Genomic DNA, 22,627 nt, shown 5'->3' with positions numbered 1-22,627 from the left:
GTCGTCTGTCTTTGGCTTTATCAGCAATTTTTCGGACTGTCTGTACACAAACATCCAAATGCTTGTGGAGGTCTTGCTCGGCTCCTTGTTCGACAAAATAGTTTTGGAGTATTGCAACGCAATGCTTGGCTTCACGATGGGTAACCTTAGGCAAAGGTTCGGCCTCATCATTTTCGTCTTCTTGGTCGTTGCCTTCTTCTTCATCATCAATTTCGCGATGCCTTGCCATGATATTCTCCGTTAAATCTTGGTCACACACTTCCTCCCAGCACTGTATATCGTCGTCAATACAATTGTATTCATCTCCACCAATTATGTCACTCAATAATGCATCAAAATTGATGTTCTCTACCTCTTCATTTGCTTCTGTGTGTACCGCTTGAAATCCTGCATGCCGGAAACAGTTTTAGACTGTTGTTTGATGTACATCCTTCCAGCTTTTTGCCAGCAGACTAATGGCGTCCAAAATCGAGATTTTTGAGCTGTTGTCCATGGCTGTTGAATTCGGATTCAAAAGATTTTCGTCAATGTAACGAATGATCATGAAGATGAGTTCTTTACGATAGAGCGTCTTGAGGTTTTTTATTACCCCCTGATCCATCGGCTGGATTAATGAGGTTGTGTTAGGGGGCAAGAACTGCAACCTAATGTTTGCCAGCTCCACATGAGGATGGGCAGTACAGTTATTTACCAAAAGTAAAATAGTGCCAAACAGACATTCCACTCCTTCAGCCAATTCGTGAACAACTCACCTGTCGTCCACGCATTTTTATTTGCACAGTATGACACAGAAAGCTTCTCTGTATCTATACTAGGGTGATTCAAACGCCCCGACCCTTTTAAATATAGCCACAAATTTTTTTACAATGGAGGTTAACTCTAAAATGAATATTGGTATCAAAATTATTGAGTAGTATTAAATTTTCACATTTGCTCTTTTCGATTGAAGTAAGAGCTCCATAATGCAAAAAAACAATTATCTCGCCTAGTTTACAAGTTCATAAATACAATTTTGTTGAAGACAAGTCTGGATTTGGCTTTATGTTGTCTAGAAAAAATATTTTAAATATAAACAATAAATTGCACATATTTGACTTATTCATATTTTTGTAAAATGCGTTTGAAATTGCCCTTATTTTCACTTTTTTCATATTTTTAAGCAAAAAACGTTCAACGCCCCTTGCTTTTAGCCTCAGAAATAAAATCTTGGTGAAGATAAAAGCCTGGATTTTGCTTTATGTTATCCAGAAAAGTGTTATCAAATACACACACTCGATTGAAAATGTTCAACCTGTGTAAATTTTTGGTAAAATACATTTGAAAATGACCTGATGCTCACTTTTGCTCAAATTCTATTACGTGACAAACAGGTTTTAATATCATTTTACTCAGCTGTATAATATTTTAATCTCATAATATCATTTACTATATGGGTTAGTGTGGAATGTAATTGCAGTAAAGGTAGATTGCTTCAAAAAGTCAGAATGTTTAGGCAGGTAAAATACAATACAGTTTTATCTGTCTCACAGTCACTGATTGTTACTGAATAGTTTACTTTGTGTCCAATATTTGAATAATTTGACCTATTTAACCAGAAGTTAACCTATTTACGAAATTTTGAGATTCGTGGCATTTCATTGAATCCAAATCCGTGCCAATATTCAACATGAATAATGATGACTATATCTGCATTCATGATGCTGCTAACACATTAAAAGAAACAACAGTCATCGATCTTGAAACATTGGATAAGAAGTATATATTTACTTCGTGACGATTACAATAAATTAATCCAACTGACCAAATTGTATCTGAGTGAAAGAGAAAACAGTGTTAACTTTACCTTTCGACGACCAGGTGCCATTCACAAGGCTAGGTGGATGGCAAAACTGATATATGCAATTAAGATGGTTCTATTAAAAGACCAGGTGCTCAAATTGAACAAAAAAATAATTAACAGTAAAAGAATGATCAAGTTACAACGATTTGTAAATTTTGGAGTGCTTGTCCATATGCAAAGTATTGGTTTAAGTGTCCAAGTGCCATGGATGCTCCAATAAACGATTTGAAATTATTCAAAGACATTCAGATGTATGATTCAGTTGATTCGAAGGCAGCAACGCCCGCGATGAATGCATTGAAACGCCACTTATGAAGCTTAACAACAGAATTTGCACCAATCATTCTATTTAGTCAAGAAATAACAGTGGAAGAAAAGGTCACTGTAGCCAAGAAGTTATCTCTGGTCAAGAATGACCAACAAAATGTAAGACCTCATGGTCTGGGATATGGGAAGCCCCTGTTCCCCTCGATAGATACCCTCACAAGCTCAGTATCGGATGTATCCTGTCTTATTGGTGAAGGTTCATGGATTTTCTTCCAAGCTCTGCGTGTACAAGACACTTCCTTTCTATCCGAGGATCCTGACAAACGGCCGGAACATAGATCATTCCAAGGTTGTTAGAAACGAGCTAACAATATCATGGTTGTTAATGACGCCGCTGAACGAGGGGTGAAGTTGGCAACAGATATTATTTCATCCTGTTGGGAAGAAGAAAATTTCCAAAATACTCTTCAAGTAGTTGAAGAAAATCGACAATTGGTAACAAATATCAGGAAGAACATGGACATTAAATGCATGAATACAATGGAAACTTCATAAACTACCATTTATTGTGTCGTGCACTGTGCATTTAAAACCACTGTATGATTTGGCTGAACTATGTCTGTATATACTGTGTGTAGGTACTAGACCTAATCCTCTCCTCACCTCATGTTCAAAAATGCATAGTGTTGATAGTTGAAAATATTATGTTCCATTAAACATAATATTTATGGTTAAATTTTATTTTTTTAAATCACAAAAAAATGAAAAATTTATGGTTTTCATTCAAATTTTTGAAAAATTTAGAGCACGTATATTCATGGACATAATTGTTTCTAGTAAAGCAAATTTTTCCTGAGAAATAAAAGTGCAAAACAAGTCTTTGGTTGAAATAAAATTCATTTTATATGAAATATTTTATATTTACTTTAAACATTGACAGTATTTTCACTGTTTTTCACAATTTTTGGAAAACGATAAAACGAAAAGGGCAAGTGTGAAAAGTTAATCAATCTTGAAAATTTTGATGGCAAAATACATTTCAGGTCTAGCCTCCACCATAAAAAAATTTGTGGCAGTCCCAGGCAGTTTTTGAAATTTTAAGGGGCGTTTGAATCACCCTAATCTATACCCTTAAAACACCGGGGTTTTTTACTCTTTCCTATCACTAGGAGTTTTTGCTTGTCTGTTCCTGACATGTTGGCACAACATAGAACTGTGACTCTGTCCATAGCTTTTTTAAAACCTGCGAGCTGGTCTTTTGCATGACATAGCGAACCATCTGGTGTTGTGCGGTAATAAAGGCCTGTTTCGTCTGCATTATAGATGTTATCTGCCTCATACTCTTCCAGCAGCTTTGGTAGCTCTGTCTCAATCCACTTTTTGGCACTTTTGACATCTGCGCTTGCTTTTTCACCACAAGCCCTTTTGTAGACTATGCTACGACGCTTCTTCCAACGATAAAGGAAGCCTTCAGAAGCTTTGAACTTCGTATCACCCAGTTTGACTGCAAACTCAGATGCTTTTGACAACAGTATCGGACCAGTAATTACCTATCCTTTTGCCGATACCGCGTCAAACCATTCTGCCAATGCTTTGTCGACGTCTGCTGATTTCGCACTTCGTTGGCGTTTACGCGAAGCTGTAGCTGCACTACCATTATTCTCATGCATTGCCCATAGATCTTGCAATTCCCTCTCCTGTACACGTAGCCTTCTTAATGTTGACTTTGCTAGGCCAACAATCTCGGCTAAGTTCCTCTCTGACGTTCCCGAAGGCTGGTTTTTGATTTTGATAAGAATCTCTATTTTTTCTTTAAGTGTTCGATCTACGCGAGTTATTGCTGCCATTTTTATTCAAGCACTAAAAGCAGTCATTCATTCTTCTGTACAGTATTCGGTGCTGCATCACAATTACTGCAATTCTGATTAGATGACAATTGACCTTATGACGTGACAACTGACAACAAGCGTTTGTTTATCTGTAGCCTACTTCACTTTAAAATGGCTTAGCGAGAACGTAGCACGTTACCCATCGACAACTCTTGACGCGTCACCTCGCAGAAAAATGTACAAAAAGTAAAAAACGTTAACCATAAAGGCCTATGTTAGGGTGGAGGGTGGTCTGTTTAAGCGGGGTGGTGGTCCGTTTAAGCGGGGAAAATTGTACAGAAAAATGGATTTGGATTCGGGACCAGTGCAAAATGGTCTGAATAAGCGGGTGGTCCTATTAAACGTGGGCCGATTAAGCGGGGTTGACTGTATTTATCATTATTTTGACCAGCCGGTACCGTATGTTTGCTTACGTACCGTATCTTGTTACTACAAAATATACAGATGGCATAATCTCCCTTTTCTAACGCAGGTAAAAACTATCATTTGAAAGCAATGAAATTGCACAATATTTAGATTATATCGAGACCAGTCAACAAAGTTCCTGAAAACAACCTTCTTCAAAAGTTTGTCGCTCCAATCTTAGTCTTGTCATAACCTGTCTTTGTTTAATTAAAATTCAGCTTTGATGCAAATTCCAACATTTTTAATAATAGAAAAGGGACCAAAGCAACACAAAGCGCCAATGTAACAAGTCGTTAATTTATTTTGTTTCAACAACGTCATATATTAACAAACAAGCAGAGTCAAAGTAATTGTCAAAACAATGCATTTTACAACTAATGATTAGATTATAGCGCAATCAGGATGGTAACGATAGATCATAAGCAGCAGTGACGTTCGGTGGCTTAAACCGTTGGGAAAGCAACTTGGAAATATGCTGTAGCAAGGTAGTAGGCACGAAGGGCGTAACCGTCGGGCGAAGCCCGAAGGCGTGTTGCCGCAGGCAACACTTCCAGCGGAGGGTCTGGGGCCCTCCCCCAGAAATTTTTGAAAAACATTTCCAATTTGGTGCGCTCTGAGAGCATTTCCAAAACAAATCAAAAATAAAAATCTGTCAAATTGTGTTTCGCCTATTTGTTTTGTTTGTTTGTTTATTTTTATCCTGCATTGCGGGAAAGCGGACTTGAGCGCTATGCATCGGTGTACGCCTTCCGACATACACCTGACCTACGCTGCAGCCGACGGCAATGTCTGTTTTCCGGTTGTCTACTTTACTTGTGACTTAAATTTGGTACTACCCATAACTCAAAATCGATCACTAGGTAGAGGCAATTATCGTTAAGTTTCTTGCCCAGAGAAACAACAGCAAGTGTGGGTGGCTGGAGTCGAACATGCAGGCTCTCGACTGCGAGCCCAACGCGCTAACCACTCGGCCCCTGCCTATGTCGTGATCATACATCCATTTAATGTTTAGAAGTCATGAACAATCTTAATTTTAACGTTGCAGGACCAAAATCCAGTGTTAGACATGGAATAATAGTTGTCTAAATATTTAATTCGTCATTAATGTTCATTCTCAGATATTCAGTTAGGCCTACACTACAAAAACTAACACTTAGGCCTAAACATTACAAGCGCAAGCAATTTGTACAAAAAGCTGGATAAGTTTGCCTCCTGCGTATAGAAGCTTAACGAACTAAATATTGCATTCGCACCTGCACGTTCATTGGCGAAGTAACGTTATATCAACGCTGTAAAGGGCAAAGGCATGACTATAAAAGCTAGTAGGCTAAAGTAGCCTACATGGCGAGGAGACATAAAAAAACAGCAACAATCTTTTCGCCTTTATGATGCTGTGCTGTGTACCGTGACGAGAGACCATTCTGTGCGTATGACAAGTAGTCTAGCCATTGTACGCATTGACGTCACTGGGAAAGCAACTCTAACCATAACACATCTGATTGGCTATAAGCAGCTGGTGACGTTTTGCAAAATGAGTGAGGATTGGATAAAACGAAGGGTTTTTTGACGTTTTTGAAGATGGGGAAAGAAACTTGGAAAGTTGCTTTCTCTGGAGCCTCAGTGGTTGTTTCTGACAGGAGCGTTTGCGTTAATTGGCATTTATAGGCAAGACATGCGGTTTGGTGAGGACTTAGGCTACTCACAAGCGTTACGAGTAATTCTAGTCACGAACACAGTAATTTTCAAGTTAAAATAGACGTGATAAAAATAATAAGAAGTTAAACCTAGAATTCAGTCATTATATTTTGCATAGTTTTCGCTCAGGTAAGCACTGCTTTCCTTGCTTTCCCTCACCGATCGTCACTGATAAGCAGTCATTTAGTCAGCCACCACCCCATACCAGTAAATCTAACTACACATTCATAGGCTACACACAGGCACACTACTTCAATGAATTAAAAAACATATTAACACGTATTCATAAGTAGCAGCATGGCGCATATAGGTATGTATTGTATTCACAACAAATCAACATTTGTTTTCCAAATATTTTTTAAGCTGTTAAATTTCTTCAGTGCTAGATTTCTTAATCCAAAATGTTGTTTGTGCAATACAACAAAACTTTAGTTACATCAACCCTTCAATTTCACTTTCTTAAACTTTTATTATTGTTACACCACGGAAAAACCTCAGTTCAGTTTATTTCTGACCACCACAATGAAAAACAGTATATGCCAAACACAGAAGAGGTATAAAAAAAAGTAGAAGCGACAAAATGCAGGACTGGCAATGATTAAATTGTGGCACAGTCGTAACACTACAACCTGCTACAACCATTTCAATCATCTGCGTTTTTAAAATAAAACAAAATGCTGATCAAACACGAGAATAATGTCATAATTACATTTAACCGTATCTGTCACTGCTTCCTTTTGGCGGCAAGAGTTAGGCTACTGGCCGAGACCATCAGGTCTACGTCTCTCTTATTGCTAATTATTCCGGCGGCTTATATCAAATAACAACTTGAAAAAGTATGCGGTTGGTCAAAAGCCTTGTCTATCACTGCAATCAATTTATTTCACAAAATATATTCGTGATTGTGTATTTTAGGTAGAAAAGGTGATAAAGACTCGGTTTTTGACCTATTTTTGCCATTTCTTGGTCAAAATTTTCAGTTCACATTTTATTTTGAAAGTCTTCTTGCGTTGAACACAGAATTTCATAAATTTTTTTTTCCGTTTTTGTGCAAACAGTATTCCATGAACTTTTTGCACTACAAAGCAATTTGCGTAAATAATAAATTATCTTCCTAATTATTGCATGCCAGCAAAGAATGACTCATATTGCGACTATCTACTCAGACAGCAAAATCGACATTGAATCAATGTAAAAATGACGGATTTTGCTGCCTGGGTAAAGAATGGAATTTTAGCGCCGCCGACAAACACAAAATGAAACCGCACGCTAATAGTAAACTGTCAATCAAGCAATTGAATATCAGCAAATTTCCTGCATTTTATAACTGGCTGTGAAAAAAAGTTTATTGTGAACTTCACAATTATCCGATACCAACATAATCGGGATTAAAAGTTGAGGCAAGAAAAAAAAAGTAAAAGTCAAGAAATCTCAGGCTTTTAGCGTCACTGCTTCTATGTGAAATTGTTGAATTAGCAGAGGGCGAGACCATAGGGTCTACGCCAGTAACAGGTACGGTTAAGCAGAGATGTAGGTCCGTATACGCCGCAAATTCTACGCCGCATGCCTGCGGCGTAGACTTTTTGTTTACGCTAACGCTTGCGGCCACATTTTTTTGGATAGTTGTCACTTGAGGCTACGCCATAAAGTTTTTGCGGTTTTTTAGCGCATAGCGTCAACGCATATTTTTTAATGTCTTTTTTTCGCTACAACACGCCAATACCTTCCAGCGCTGCAGTTGAAAGAATGTTTTCAATGGGCAAAGACATATTGGAACCAAAACACAGCAAAATGTCAGATGAACACTTTCAGATGCTTGTGTTTCTTCGTGGAAATTCAAAATAAAACTTGTTTGTTTCGATTGGTTTATACCGTGTGAATGTTTGGCACCTAGCAAACAAAATTAGTTTACGCTAGTGTATGCGCTGACGCTGACAACTTTTTTTACAAGGTCCGTTGACGCATAAGGCGTATGGTTTTTCGAACGTTTGCGTTAACGCTGACGGCGTCAATATTTTTGTATGCGCGTACATCACTGCATTTAAGTCTATATTTAAAACATAATCCTCGGGAAGGAAGAAAGCCTGGGCTGCGATTTTTCTCTTTTTTTAGACATCCAGATTTTGAGAAACGTAACGTCTTCTGAACTGATTAATTATTCTTGATGTCTGGAATATTTTATAAAATCAGAAACTGCACCAACAAGTAGCATGAAAACAATTTAGCCTACTATATAGCACACTCAATAATTTAATAGGCTATAGGATATTATGTGCGCACAATTTGATAACAGTTTGAGCGCACATAAACTGCTTGAGAAAATTTCAATAGGTCCAGGCCCAAAGCAAATATTAATCATCCGCACCAGTGGCGTAGCCAAAAAAAAAATTGGGGGGGGGGGGGGGGCAAATATTTGATGAATTGAAGAGAACGACAAAGTGTTTAATTTAAGACATCGCCACCTGATGTGCAGTGGCGTATCCTGGTGGGTTAAGCAAGGGAAGCAAGAAAGCTGATGGGGGGTTATAGCGTGCCGAAGGCACGCGAATTCTAGGGGGGTCCGGGGCATGCTCCCCCGGAAAATTTTTGCAAAATTACACTCAAATAATGGATTATAGCGCTTTCTGGAAGCATTTTCAGGGTAATATTTGTATGAAATTTATAGACAGATAAACAGCTATAAAAGGTAGCTGTTGCACACGAACGCGCAAAAACTGCGGGTAAAATTAGAGAACACAAAACTCAGCTACACAAAAACTACAAAAAAAAACCAACAGACTAAAGCGATTCTGAAATTGCTTCCACAGATTAGTTAAAAGAAGCGTAAATCGCGTAAACTTTGCGCGATTTACGATTTGCAAAATTTATTGGTGTCTTTCTGTGTGTCTAAAACAAGTCCTGGGGGGTGTTAATAGCCAGATGTCTTGGAGAACGATATAAATTTATACAAGTTATATTATATTTTCAACAAAGGGTTCAACTTCAGAATCCAAACTTTAAAAATTTGGGGGGCCATGGCCCCTTTCGCCCCCCCTGGCTACGCCTATGATCCGCACAATAATGTTTAACAACCGAAGAATAAAACTTTCACCATTGTAGCCTACCATGATTTCGACATTGGAATATATTGCTATCTGGCTACTTTCCATTAGAGCAGTTGTTCTCAACAGGGGAGCACGCACTCTTAGGGGTGTCAACCACTTTCCATGGGGGGGGGGGGGCGCTTTCCAATCATATTTAATTTTTTGGAAGTAATTTCGTTCCGAACTATTTTTTTGCTATTTATATATTTAAGAACTGGTAATAGCAGGTAGGGCTATCCTATGCAAACCAGTGGCGTACGGTGACCATCCTTTGGGTGTTCAAACTTTTTAAAAAGTTTTAGGAATAAGCCTACATGTTTGTTTGCACAGTAATTTTTTATATCATATCACGTCAGTTTATTTTGATAGTCATATGACCATCTATCAAGTTAACTGTAAACGTAGTGTGCGTAAAGGCTGCTGAACAAAGTGAACACCCAAGAAAAGATCACCGTTCCCCACTGATGCAAACGGAACATTTGTTGTCTTTGTTTAATCTGGTTTTGTAATAGCCTACTGGAAAACGAAAACAGTAAAATCCTATGTTGACGCTCGCGTTATATATCGAAGAGCATTAACATCCAACATTTTGCATCCCGTGAAACAATGAGGGCGTCGTGAACTTAATTATCAAGCTGGAACATAGTAAGTTTGTAGTCCAATTTTAATTCGGTGATGTCCCCGTTACCGAGAGTGGTCGTCAGATTCACCTCCAAGCACCGCAATCACCCCACATCGATCTGTCAACGCGTTCTCACCTTGCTGCTTTCCTCTTTAACTTGCCTTTTCCACGTTTTCTTGGGTCTTCCTTGTTTTCTACGACCCTCCACTCACAGCTCCCGCACTCTTCTCAAAACACCATTTTCATCCCTTCTCAAAACATGCCCATACCACCTCACTCCATTCGCTTTCGCCAACTTATCAACATTCTCATTCAACCCAAGCAAGTTCATTCGGTATTTCTTTTGTCCATCAGCTTCACACCACACATTGCTCTTACCAGGGCCGGATTTAGCTGATGGGGGCCCGGAGCACTTTTACATCGGGGGGCCCCGTGCAAAAAAATTATTCGCGCCTTAGACGCGAAAAACTACTTCTACAGTAGCATTAATCCTGCACTGCATTTTGTAGAAACTTTAAAGGCTAAAAGAAAAAATTAACACAAAATCACATTTTTTCCACGTTGGGGGGCCCCTGCACCCTCTGCCCCCCTTAAATCCGGGCCTGGCTCTTACCATTGCTCTCTTAGTTCTTCTTAACATCGCCAATTCGTTTTCCCGTAAGCACCATGTCTCACTTCCGTACAGCATTGTAGATCTCACACAACTAGTAGGCTATAAATTCTTCCTCTCATTTTCAACGGAAATCTTCTACCACAACAAGTTTCGACACTCTCAGAATTTCACCCAACCAAACCTTACTTTTGCAGTCACTGCCGCTTCACAATCACCACTGGCATTCAATCTATCTCCTAGATAGCAAAAGGCATTCACTGGGTCAACTTGGTCATTCAGCATAGACTGCATAGTCCACTTTGCAAAAGCTAGAGCGCTTGCAGTTGTTTTTATTTTCAACCTGCGTAGTGTGTAAGAAGATGCAGTCTTGATGTTACCGACTTTGCACGAAACTCTTCATTCCATCTCTAAGCTTAGGGTTACTTTCAGAGAACGGAGCCACGATACCTTCAAGGTCCCATTGCACTACCCTGTCGGATACAAATCAAGCACGAAACGGCAGCCATGATCTACCACAAACATCCACTAAAACTCTATTTTCATCTCCAAATATTTAAACATACTAGCATATGATGTCACCAAAGCAAAATATATTCAAGTACAATAATAATTTACAGTTATATACGTCACAGAGTCATAAACGAAGTGGAGACTGGCGAGAAAGGGGATGCCCCATCAAGCGGGGTGTTTTCAAATATTTGAGCACAAGTCTTAGTGTAAAATAAAGTCTAAGATAAAGCGATATCAAGTGCGTCACAAATAGATGCCAATACAAGTTGATTGATTGTGGCGATCTTTATCTTTCGACTGAGAAAGCCTCTGATAGGTTAATCCTGGCAGTTTCGCATGCTTGCAGATGTAGACTGAAGAGGCTTTAAACCATTGACGCAGGGTTGGTCACAGAAACTGACTAAAGAAAGCTGTCTCCGAAGTTCGTTTCTCAAGCGCACACCTCGAGAGTCGAACCCGTGTCACAACTTCCTCATTCCTTCAGAGAACTTTAGAGTGACGCTTCATCCTTGGACTGATGATCGTGATCAGTTCGTGTTGATATTCAACATCGATCTGGCCAGGACGCAACCAGCGATTGGACCACAAGTCCATCGAAAGCGTTTCTAGGTTTCCAATATTTATATTGTTCCCTATGTTGGTTCAAATTATAATCAAGCGTGGAAACCCCAAAAACCATCCCGAAGAATAAGCGCCTCGTGCGGTTGCGGTCTGACCAGGACTCAAAGGACCATCAGCCCAAGCTTCAGCCAAGTAGCTTAAACAAAGATAATGAATATCAGGAAAAAATTACTCGCAACAGTAAACGTGGAGTATTGACCCATGTAGAAAGCAAGTGATGGGGCGATTGGTCGAGGGTTAAGAGGAATTCCTCAAAAATAGCCATGGATAACGATAAAAGAACCAAGGAAGTCCAGTTTGTAAAATCGTCCACAACAGGAATAGATCTAGAGGAACTATGGTTTCCCCGGCACCATCTGAGGCCCGAACTTTTCGAAGCACATCTCAGCAATGTGACGTTTGCAATCATCTGAGTAAGCGTATTTATAAAGGACAACATAGAGAAGGAAATGCATGAAGAGCATGTAGAAAAAGAAGATGGTCCGCGCCAACTTACTGGATAGTATCATCCGACTGATTCCTAGCGTCACCTTCTCTGGAGGACTCAAGTTAAGATACTTCCTCTGCTTTTCTTTCTTATTGAACGACGTGAACGGGTCCAGGCTATCTTCGTATTGCGACGAGTACCGGCTCGCTGTTCCATCCTCCATTGCCACCTTTGTAGTTGTCGGGTAGCTCTGCAAGTATTTAATTTTCTCGTATAGCTTCACGTTATCTGCTCGCAAAGAGTCCAGTTCGTTCTGTAGACGTTGGATCGACTGCTGGTGACCGTAGTTCTCCGCTTCCAGTTCATTGTTCCGGGCGCGGAATCGCTCGCGCTGGCTTGAAACGACGAGGAGAAGGGAGTTGTTGCTGTTTTCCGATCCAGTTGTGTCTTTTATGGCGTCAGCAACCAGCTCTCCTGACATGCTGCTAGACGGCGCGGGAGAGCCATCCGCGGCCGAGCGGACAACAGAGGCCGGGGACTGGATCACCATCAAGTCAGCTTCAAGTTTCTTGATCAACATCTGCTGTTCGGATTTCGTCTCTTCCGTCAGAGCAAGCTTGCTCTCAAGAGACTGAGCAAAGTCTGTAAGTTGCGCGTTGGAGGCACGGAGTGTCGTGTTGCTGGCTTGCAACGAACGATTCTTTTCTAACAAAAGAGCTTCCAATGGTTTCGGCTCTCCAGATGTGTTGGAAAACTCTGTCGATTTCAAAATTTCCAATTCTCTTCTTACTTCCACGTAGTCTCCTTGTTGAGAGAGCTGGTGCTCCAGTACTGCCACAGCATGTTGTTTGTCTGTGATGTCTTGTTCCAACCTGGCGATAGTTGAAGCCGATGTTTCCCTCAGTTTAGCCATGGACAGCTGCAAGTGTTGGACGTCTTCAACAAACTGTGAAATCTCTTTCTCTTTCGCCGCGAGTTCGACCTCCAAGGTCGCGACAGAGAGATCAGTGACGGAACGACTAGCATTGTCGAAGTCGGTTCGCTGGATGATGGATTCCTTGGCGGCAGTTTCCCCTCTCAAAACCTCGATTTCCTTCATGTTGGCTTCATTTACCTGATTGGTTCGATCCAGGTCGGACAGTATCATCTCGAGCTCGGATTGTTTGGCAGCTGTCTCCTCGTCATACTTCGACTTTAGGTTGAAAAGCTCCGATTGTGACGAGTCAAGGGCGGACTGCAACATTGCAACTTTTTGTTCTGCTTCACTGAGTTTTGTCGCAGCAAGAAATTGGGCTTCATGCAATTTTTTCTCACGTTCAGCAAAGTCTTTGTTCAGTTCTTCATGTTTCTCTTCGATCACCTTCTGAGCTCTCTCGGAAGAATCACGTTCAAGTTCTTTCACTTTCTCTTTAAGCGACTTTATGGTCACCTCCTGGTTCTTGACTTCGGCAAACTCCTTGTTGTACTCGACCAGAGTTTCTCGAAGCTTCTGGTTTTCGGTCTCCAGGTCGTTGAATCGCTGGTTCTTCTTGTGGTATCCCTCCGCCACATCCAGAGCAGGAACCGGGTCAGGAAGCTCAGTCACTTTCTTGTACAAATTCAAGAAGTCGGATTCGCATGATTTGCTTCGCTTCGTCAAGGAATCAATTTCTGTTTGAAAACTTTTAAGCAAAGGTGCTACGCTCTTCCTGACGTCATCAGTTGATGACTTCTTAAAGTTTTTCATTTGTTCAACAAGCTTGCGGCGAGAGGCGTCACTGCCATCCTGCCTGCTTGCAAGGTCAGTTGCGGTTTGGTCAAGGTCTCGTTGTAGCTGAGGCAAGTCGAAGCTCTTCCAGAACTGCAGCATTGAAGGTATATTGACAGTCATTGTTATTAAACTATGAACGACCTACAACATGTACATCTGTAGAATATACCTGCATGAGAAATAAAGTCACTTTTTGTCCACAAACTAAAACAACATTTAAGCAAAACGGATACGCAATAGAAAGATCACGTAGAAAGGATGTTTTGCATTCTTGTGCAGACTTCAGTTTAAATCCGAAATAACTTAAATACAAAAGAGTAGGCCTACCTAACAATAATGTCGACTGCTTGTGCTGTACTTTTATGTTTGTAGATATTAACAGCACATGCAACACTCCAGTCCATAACCAACATGACACCATCACAAGAGGGGATGAGAGCTTCATCATCACCATCAGGACATCATCACCTTATCTACCAGCTTATCCATTCCATCACCCACCAGGACAAGAAACAATAACTTAAACTGGATCTCGAACCTCAATCGTCGTAGGCTACTGTGTGATGTGCAGTCTAACCATAGAAAGAGCTCAACACTTTGCTCTCCTGGGCCACACCGAAACGGGCTTTTGTCTTAGGATGGGTTTCTTTTATGTTCAGTTTTCTTTCTCCATCCTATCATTATTATGATGACTGCTCATCCACATCAATATTGGACGTGGCAAATGCAATCCACAACACTTTTCATTAGGCTGTCATTTATTACAAGTGCGCTTCTTTTTGTTTTTGCTTTATTTTTTGCTGTTAGTTTTTTGGGTTTTGTGGCCGTGCTATCTACAGACATATAATATAGCAATAGCCCACCACATGATTTACTAATCAGGCATGTTTTAAGCCTTTCAAGGTTTTGTCACCTTTTCCCATTCATTGACGTGCTGGTAGGCCTATGTCAACTATTGTAGTTAGTACCGGTAGTATCTTTTTCATCTCGGATGTGTTAATGATGAAAAATAAAATGAATTAATGACTAGACTGTGTAGATTCACCAATTATAACAAGTTAATTGAAAGTGCATTAAACATTGTAACTGCATAAAATTTATAATATTAATAAGTTATTTACCAGCTATAATTCAACACTTCCCTTTGAAGCTTTTTTTTTTTACAATAAATGAAAACAGTTGCTACTTGAAAAGATGAATGAAATGATTGGAAAACGTTTAAAATATGAAAAAACAAAAAAGAACGACAACTAAAAAAACGTCTTTAACCAGTCCTAGTCGGTCTCATAATTTATCTATAAGCCCGTTGAATTACTCTTAAGTCCAGCCGAATTACTCATAAGCCATGTCGCATTACCCATAAGTCATGCCAAATTACCCATAAGTCACGTTGAATTACTCATAAGTCTGTCCGAATTACCCATAAGTAGGGTCAAATTACTCATAAGCCTCGTCAAATTACATATAAGCACCCAAAAGTGACGTCAAATTACCTATAAGTCCGTAAAATTATGTTGATTATAGTGATGTTGAATTACCCGAAGTCGGGAAGAACTACCCATAAGTGGCATTTACCATAAGTAGGCCTACCCATGAGCCAAACCGAGTAATTCGGACAGACTTGTGATTAATTTGATGCGACTTATGAGTAATTTGACGTGACTTATGGATAATTTGACAAACTTATGGGTGATTCAACGTGACTTATGGGTAAATCAACATGACTTATGGGTAATTTGGAAGCATTTATAGTTCCGTCCAAATTCGATGAGACTTATGAGTACTTTGATGTGACTTATGGATAATTTGACATCACGAGTATTTCGACAAGACTTTTGGGTAATTCAGCCAGACTCATGGATAATTCGACGTACTTATGAGTAATTCGATGTGGCTTATGGGTAATTCGACATGGCTTATGGGTAATTTGACATGGCTAATGGGTACTTACTTAGACATGGCTTATGGGCCTATGGTGCTTATGGGTAATTCGTGGGATCCTTAGCAGTAGTAGGGTATAATTTGTATTCATCACAATAGTCCAAATGGTGGCACATACATAATCATCAAAACTGCAGACAGTGCACACCGTTTCGACCTCCCGGTCTCATCAGTGCAGTAGTTACACTGGAATAATGGCCATGAAGATATATATATCCCCATGTGACATTTTCCCATTTGTGGTACCTAATCAGTGACATTAAAATTCATTTTGCTATAATAAGTCTCTAGGGCCATTTTTATTTTGACCTAAAAAAATTTTTTTTGACTTTAATTTTATAAAATTTTGACTTTATTTTGACGTAACAAAATTGCTTATTTGTAGAGGCCACAGTTCTTCCTTGAATTGATACCAATTACCCAAACATAATATTTTGTTGATTTTGGATCCAAACGTAATATTCAGGGATATCTAAATCTATATCTTTAGATATCCCTGGCTAATTATTAATATACTGTCGAAAAGTCATGTCAAGGTGTTTTATGGATTATAAACAGCGCAATTTGGCGATAGATTTAGGTAGCCTGTGTTATTATGTCCTTATGGAAACAGCACTTTGCCTCAATTTTCTCCGCATGGTAAATTAAATTCATCAGCAAAATCTCCACAAAGGTCTAAATCTGTAGACAATTTAGCTTGCTTAGGCATTTTTGTAACCTATTACAGAATGTCAGTAGGCTATTCCTAAAATCTAAACGGTTGATCTTCGAAAAGACCACGTTTTTAAAAAGGAAGTGTTTTATAAGAATTATTTTAATACGTAACAATGAATAAACAATGAACAATTTGCGATAAAAGTTACGGCTGGTCCAAGTGGATGGGCATAGTGATATATTTTCTGCTTTTATAGGTTAATATACCATAGTTTAATTGTGTCGCAGTTCTTGATTTACAATGCTTCTATGAGGATTTTGACAAAAATTACTCTCAAAAAACACAAAAATTTGTCAAAGCCATAAATTGACAAATTTTGCCTTTATTGAAAATTTTTACTTTGTTGTCAATTTTGACCTATACGGTAAACTTCTTAGAAACACTCTCTTAGGTGCTGAAAACAACTTTATTCTTTGATTCATGGACAGACGAAGTCCTTAAAACATTTTGACTTTACTGACTTTTGCGAGCCCTAATTCAGCTTGAAAATCTAAAAAACTAGACGCAGAATTTGAAGCCAAATTTGAAAATCAATGCTGCCACAGCAAATTCGGAAAAAGTACAAGATTTAAGAAAAAAAGCACAAGATTTGGATACAAAAGCACAAGATTGCAAAATTGAACCTTTGCGACCCATTTTGTGCCAATTTGAAGAATAACATGACTCTGAAATAAACAGTTTAGAGAAGATACATGCTTACTAATCACTGTTCTCTTTCGATTCGTGGTCTTTAATTTAACATGGCAAATTTCACAAAAGGCTACATATCGATCGGCTTTGTTTTCTTGTATCGAACTTTTAAAATCAGGATCATTCAACCATTGACGATTAAAAGGCTGTTTATACGAGTCTCACGAATTACCCATAAGCACTATAAGTACCCATAAGCCCCATAAGTCGCGTCGAATTACCCATAAGCACTATAAGTAGCGTCAAATTACCCATAAGTTGCATCGAATTACCCATAAGTTGCGACGAATTACTCATAAGCCCCATAAGTCGCGTCGAATTACGCATAAGCCCAATAAGTCGCGTCCAATTATTCATAAGTAACGTCGAATTACCCATAAGCAACGTCGAGTTATCCATAAGCCTGCACCTACCGGTATAGCCATCTAGTACAGTAGCCTAGTAGTCGGCTGCATAGCCGAGTGGTGAGAGCACTGGCTTGGGGTTCGAAAGGTCGCTAGTTTGACACCGCTCAAGAGCCAGTGTATTTGGCAGGACACTTGAAGGCATGTCTGAAGGTGGACACGACACGAAGATTGGCTTCTTTGCCTTCCTGTCCACGTACATGTAATCTGCAGGTCGCTGCAGCAGATGGAGTGTTTTGGCAGGTAAAACACTTTAACAACGGACAATTTTCCCTACAAACCAGGTGACTGCAGCATTGCAACCCTTCCAGCACTCTGCCAGAGAGTTAATTCTTGCTTTGAACTTGACAAAGGAATAATAAAGAAGAAAAAGAATAATGGTAACGATGGGAATCGAACCCATGTCATGTGCATGAATACCTCTTGTCCAAACCACTACGCCACGCAAGCGTTCGCCAAACCTTTGCTAAATTTAGTTTATATGGAAAATGTTCTTTTTGTTTGTTTTTATTCCTAACCATCACAACAAAAAAACAACTTAGGCTATGACTAACATTGCAGGGGTATAGAAAAAGGAAGAAGCGACAAAACGCGGACGTTATAACGTGCATGATACCAAAGCAGGACAATCAGTTTAAAATATGGCACGGTCGCAATACACCTCACAATATTACGTGACACTCCATCTGCTACGGCGTCTTATACAGATTACAAATCCGAGAACGGATGGTATAAGTACCGTAATTCCACGTTGCTTATGGGTAATTCAACGCGACTTATGGAGCATGGGTAATTTGACGTGACTTATGGGGCTTATGGGTAATTTGTCGTGACTTATGGGGCTTATGGATAATTTGACACGACTTATGGGGCTTATGGGTAATTCAACGCGACTTATGGGTAATTCGACGTGACTTATGGGTAATTCGACGCGACTTATGGTGTTTATGGTGCTTATGGGTAATTCGTGGGACCGGTTTATACCACTTTTTCGTTTTGGGACTTGGTGAATGATTGTTAATATTTGATGCTGATTGATTGATTGAATCTTTATCTTCAGACTGGAAAAGCCTCTTGGAGAGCTTAATCCTGGCAGTTTCGCATACTTGTAGAGGCTTTGAATGACTGACGCATGCCCGGTCACCGAGATTGACAGAGTGAAGTTTCCGATTGTTGAAGTCTTGTTGCCGGGGAATTATTCCATCCATTAGATGCCGCTGAATGGAGAGCAGTCCTTAGCATGCGTTGCTCAAGCGCACACCCCGAGAGTCGAACAAACGTGGCTTGATCTTGAAGCTTCTTCGTTCACGAAGTCACACGCTAACCAACTGAGCTATCTGAGCGGATGTACCGTACTCTTTTCGCTGCTCTTGTTGTCTAGTATCGAGCAACTTAAACTCTGAGTCTGACGACAAGCACATATCGTAGGCTAGTCTCTTCAGATCAAGTTTTTAGCCAATCTTGATAACTCAATGAGTAAAATTGGTCAATATGCCTAAGTAGGGTGTACCAGAAACTTAGTTACCAAACCGTTTAGTTCCAGTCCTTAATTCTCTACCAAACTCAAACCATGGTAGCAATGATTAATTTGACTTCGATAAAAAAAAACAAGATTTAGCCAAAAATCGATCGGAAAGCACAAGAATACAAGATCAAAAGTAAAAACACAAGATCTTGTGCTAAATGCTAAAACACAAGCCGTGGCACCACTGACTGTTGAAAATACTGCAATGCAGTGTTGCCAGATTTTTTTTAAAAAAAGAGCCCAAAAATGCGCCAAAGCAACTTAAAAGTAGCCCAATTTGCCGTCGCGACGTCGACGGTTGAGCAACGAAGGCGCAGGCTTTCTAGGGGGGTTTTTGGGCACGCCCCCAAAAGTCATGGGCAAAGCAACATCTTTGTCCATCATGCTGATTGTGTAGATACAAAATATATATGTATACATACATTAATACAACATACAATAAGTACAATGTTCAATATTGAATCAAGCAATGTTCAATAGAAAAAAACTTAGACGAGCCAATGCTATACAAACTTCATACAAATTCCTATTTTCAAATTCAAGATACAAATGGTTCCATAGTAGATGCTAATGCATAGCATAAGCCCGTCAACTCAGATGAACTACCAAGAACCAACACCCAACAAAATTCTATCATCAACTGCTGAAGCTTCATTTTCATATATAGAGCTGTCATGCTTCCGCATTGATGACCGGGGATCAAACAGCATTTTTCCAATTGTTGCAGCAAAGTTCTGATCCTCACAATCGCTGACAAAAGTTGAAGTCCGATACGATTTCGCAGTTTGGTTTTGATTGCAGAAACTCTCGAAAAGGCTCGCTCAACTACCGTAATGCATTGCTGATTGGTATAGGCTACATTGTTAGTGCCAATTGAGCAACTTCTCTAAATTTATACTCCCCGGCAGCATTTCTAAACTCGTACACCTTGGTACAAAAAATACAAGAATCTATCATTGTTTTTCAATCATACAAGGAAGACCAGTTTACATTCAGTAAGTTTCTCCACTGACATTCAATTTTTCCCACTTTAATTTATAGCTTAGACACCAATAAAAGCTTCAAAAATTATGGTACGGTACCGTACTAAACCAAGATCATAACTACCCTATAATTTCCGATATTCGATACAAGTGCAATTTCGCTTTCGCCACTCGCCAGTCAGTCCTTCCATTCTCCCGGATGAAAATGAATACAGCATTGCTGTAACAACAGTCAAAGCTGCTAATGGTCAGCAGTAAAATCAATCCTCATGCCGAATCAAAAAAATAACGTCATTTTTTCCGTAATAAACCGAAACTTTACCCACATTTTCAAAGGCTGGTCGGATTCTACCAATTATTCAGTACTGCCAACTCAAAATTCACTATCAAACAACTTAAAATTCTGCCAAATTTAGGCGCCGTCTCGCGCCAAATCAGAGACTAAAAGTAGCCCAAAAAAGCGCAAGTCGCAAACCAACATTTTTTGGCGCCAAGCCCAACTAAAAGTAGCCCAATTGCAGATAAATCGCCCAATCTGACAACACTGCTGCAATGTTCTCAATCTCGAACAAATAAACATAGCCAATTTTTATACGTGTTGCCAGACGCCAAAGGACGAGGTTCTCTATGGCTGCCCCAAAAATTTCACAAACGCAACATCTTCTAACAACAAATTTTCTCCCGACTTTTCAGCTCTGTCAAACCAAGCCTGATATTTAAAAAGTGCTACGTTTGTTTTTGAAGCGGTTTTATACCGCCAATTTTTATTGTGATCTCTGAAAGGAATCTTCACATGACTTTGAAGCGTTTTTTTCCGTTGATTTCAGTATGATGATCTCTGTCGCGGACGTGGTGTATAGTAAGTATCGTGTGCAAAGCTCGCGGAAGGTACTATCTCAAAATTTTTTTTATCTGCTTTAGTTCCGTTTTTGAAGCCATAAAATTTTTTTATTTTTAAATTTTTGTCCTTAACAACTTTTAAATTTTCAAAATTGTGGATAAAATTGTTCATCTGGTAACATTATTTGGTTGGTTCTTGCTTTCTTCTTGATTGCTTTTGAATGTCAGTATGTTTTATTGTTAAAGAGAGAGAGAGAGAGAAACCCTTTATTTTGTCTGCTGCGAAATAGTATACGCTACAAATATAAGCCGGTACAAATATATTCAACAACAGACAGGAAGCAGCGAAAGGCTATATTAGTCTTCGAGTCAGCTGCTTACCTTAAAGTGCCTACCGGTGCCCATCAACAACAAACTTGCAATTTTTTTTCGTGTGCGAAGTTAAAAAATGCTGCATTCAGAATTTCAAACATTGTTTCAAAAACACTGATAACTCTACGTTTAGTTCAAAAGATCGAAGTTCAAACACTTTTTTCAGACCAAAAACAAAGTTATAATCAGAAAGTGACCAATTTGGCAAGTTTAGCCAGAAATTTTCCCCAATTTTGAGCAACAATGCCATCAAAAATGTTTGTCTGGTACTTTTTCAAAAATTGCTGGTTATATTCTTTTTTTTGTTACATTTTCGGATTTCAGGGTCAGGCACTTGGCAGGCAATATGCCCCGATAGCTCAATTGGTTAGTGCGTCACTTCTGGAACGAAGAAACTTCAAGATCAATAGCGGCGCTGGTTCAACTCTCGGGGTGTGCACTTGAGCAACGCACGTTAAGCACTGCACGTTAAGCACCGCTCTCCATTCAGCGGCGTCTAATGGATGGAATAATTCCCCGGCAACAAGACTTCAACAATCGGAAACTTCACTCTGTCAATCTCGGTGACCGGGCATGCGTCAGTGATTCAAAGTCTCTACAAGTATGCGAAACTACCAGGATTAAGCTCTGCAAGAAGCTTTCCCAGTCCGAGGATAAAGATTCAAGGCAGTGGCTATTTGACCGGCTCCGGTCTTTGAATCTGAAACACTATTTGACCGGTCATGACGTCATTACATAAGTACTTTTTTCTTTTTCTCTTTCAAAGCAAAAGACGTGAAGCGCCGATATAAAGTTCTAAATTCAACACGCTCTCTTCAACTAAGTCCGCGGCGCATACGTTGCGTCTCGGGTTGCCATTCTAAAGGGGATGAGTTCGATACGGTACTATCCGGAAGCATTGACTTGTTTTTCATTTTTTTTTATTTAAACTTTGAACTGAAGCGCATTTTTGTGATCAATTTTTAATTTGAGTAGCCTACAGCCCATTTTTTTATGTCTTTTCAAATGTGAGTAATAAAGTTAGAGTTTTTTTAATTTGCTGGAATTTGAGAATTTCTCTGGGTAATTTTCCGATCGTCATAAGTGACCGTGTTTGCTGAACGACCCTACATTTTTGCTCTCAAGTTAGTTATATTTTTTAAAGAAGTATTGTATAGGCTATAACTAACTTGAGAGCAAAAATGTAATTTTCTTTTAAAAAAAATGGACGATTGGAAAATTGGACCATTTATCACGATCGGAAAATTACCAAGAGAAATTCTCAAATTCCAGCAAATTAAAAAAACTCTAACTTTATTTCTCACATTTGAAGACATAAAAAAATGGGCTGTAGGCTACTCAAATTAAAAATTGATCACAAAAATGCGCTTCAGTTCAAAGTTTAAATAAAAAAAAATGAAAAACAAGTCAATGCTTCCGGATAGTACCGTATCGA

At 39.4% G+C, this 22,627-nt stretch overlaps 1 protein-coding gene across 1 annotated transcript; it reads right to left on the bottom strand.

Moving 5' to 3' along the window:
• Nucleotides 1–10,924: 10,924 nt before the first annotated feature.
• LOC145786466 (protein CASP-like) lies at nt 10,925–13,879 on the bottom strand. The gene has a single exon (XM_082598129.1). The coding sequence runs from the start codon at nt 13,840–13,842 to the stop codon at nt 11,881–11,883; it is 1,962 nt and encodes a 653-aa protein (XP_082454255.1). The 5' UTR covers nt 13,843–13,879; the 3' UTR covers nt 10,925–11,880.
• Between the last annotated feature and the right edge of the window lie 8,748 nt (nt 13,880–22,627).

The sequence above is a fragment of the Aplidium turbinatum genome, chromosome 17, assembly GCF_918807975.1.
Source record: "Aplidium turbinatum chromosome 17, kaAplTurb1.1, whole genome shotgun sequence".
Classification (NCBI taxonomy): domain Eukaryota; kingdom Metazoa; phylum Chordata; class Ascidiacea; order Aplousobranchia; family Polyclinidae; genus Aplidium; species Aplidium turbinatum.
The sequence above is the reverse complement of the archived record's forward strand: the minus strand, read 5'-3'. Positions and strand labels throughout refer to the sequence as shown.

Coding starts and splice junctions, on each gene's coding strand:
- LOC145786466 (XM_082598129.1), bottom strand. CDS start 13,842: ATGACTGTCAATATACCTTCAATGCTGCAGTTCTGGAAGAGCTTCGAC.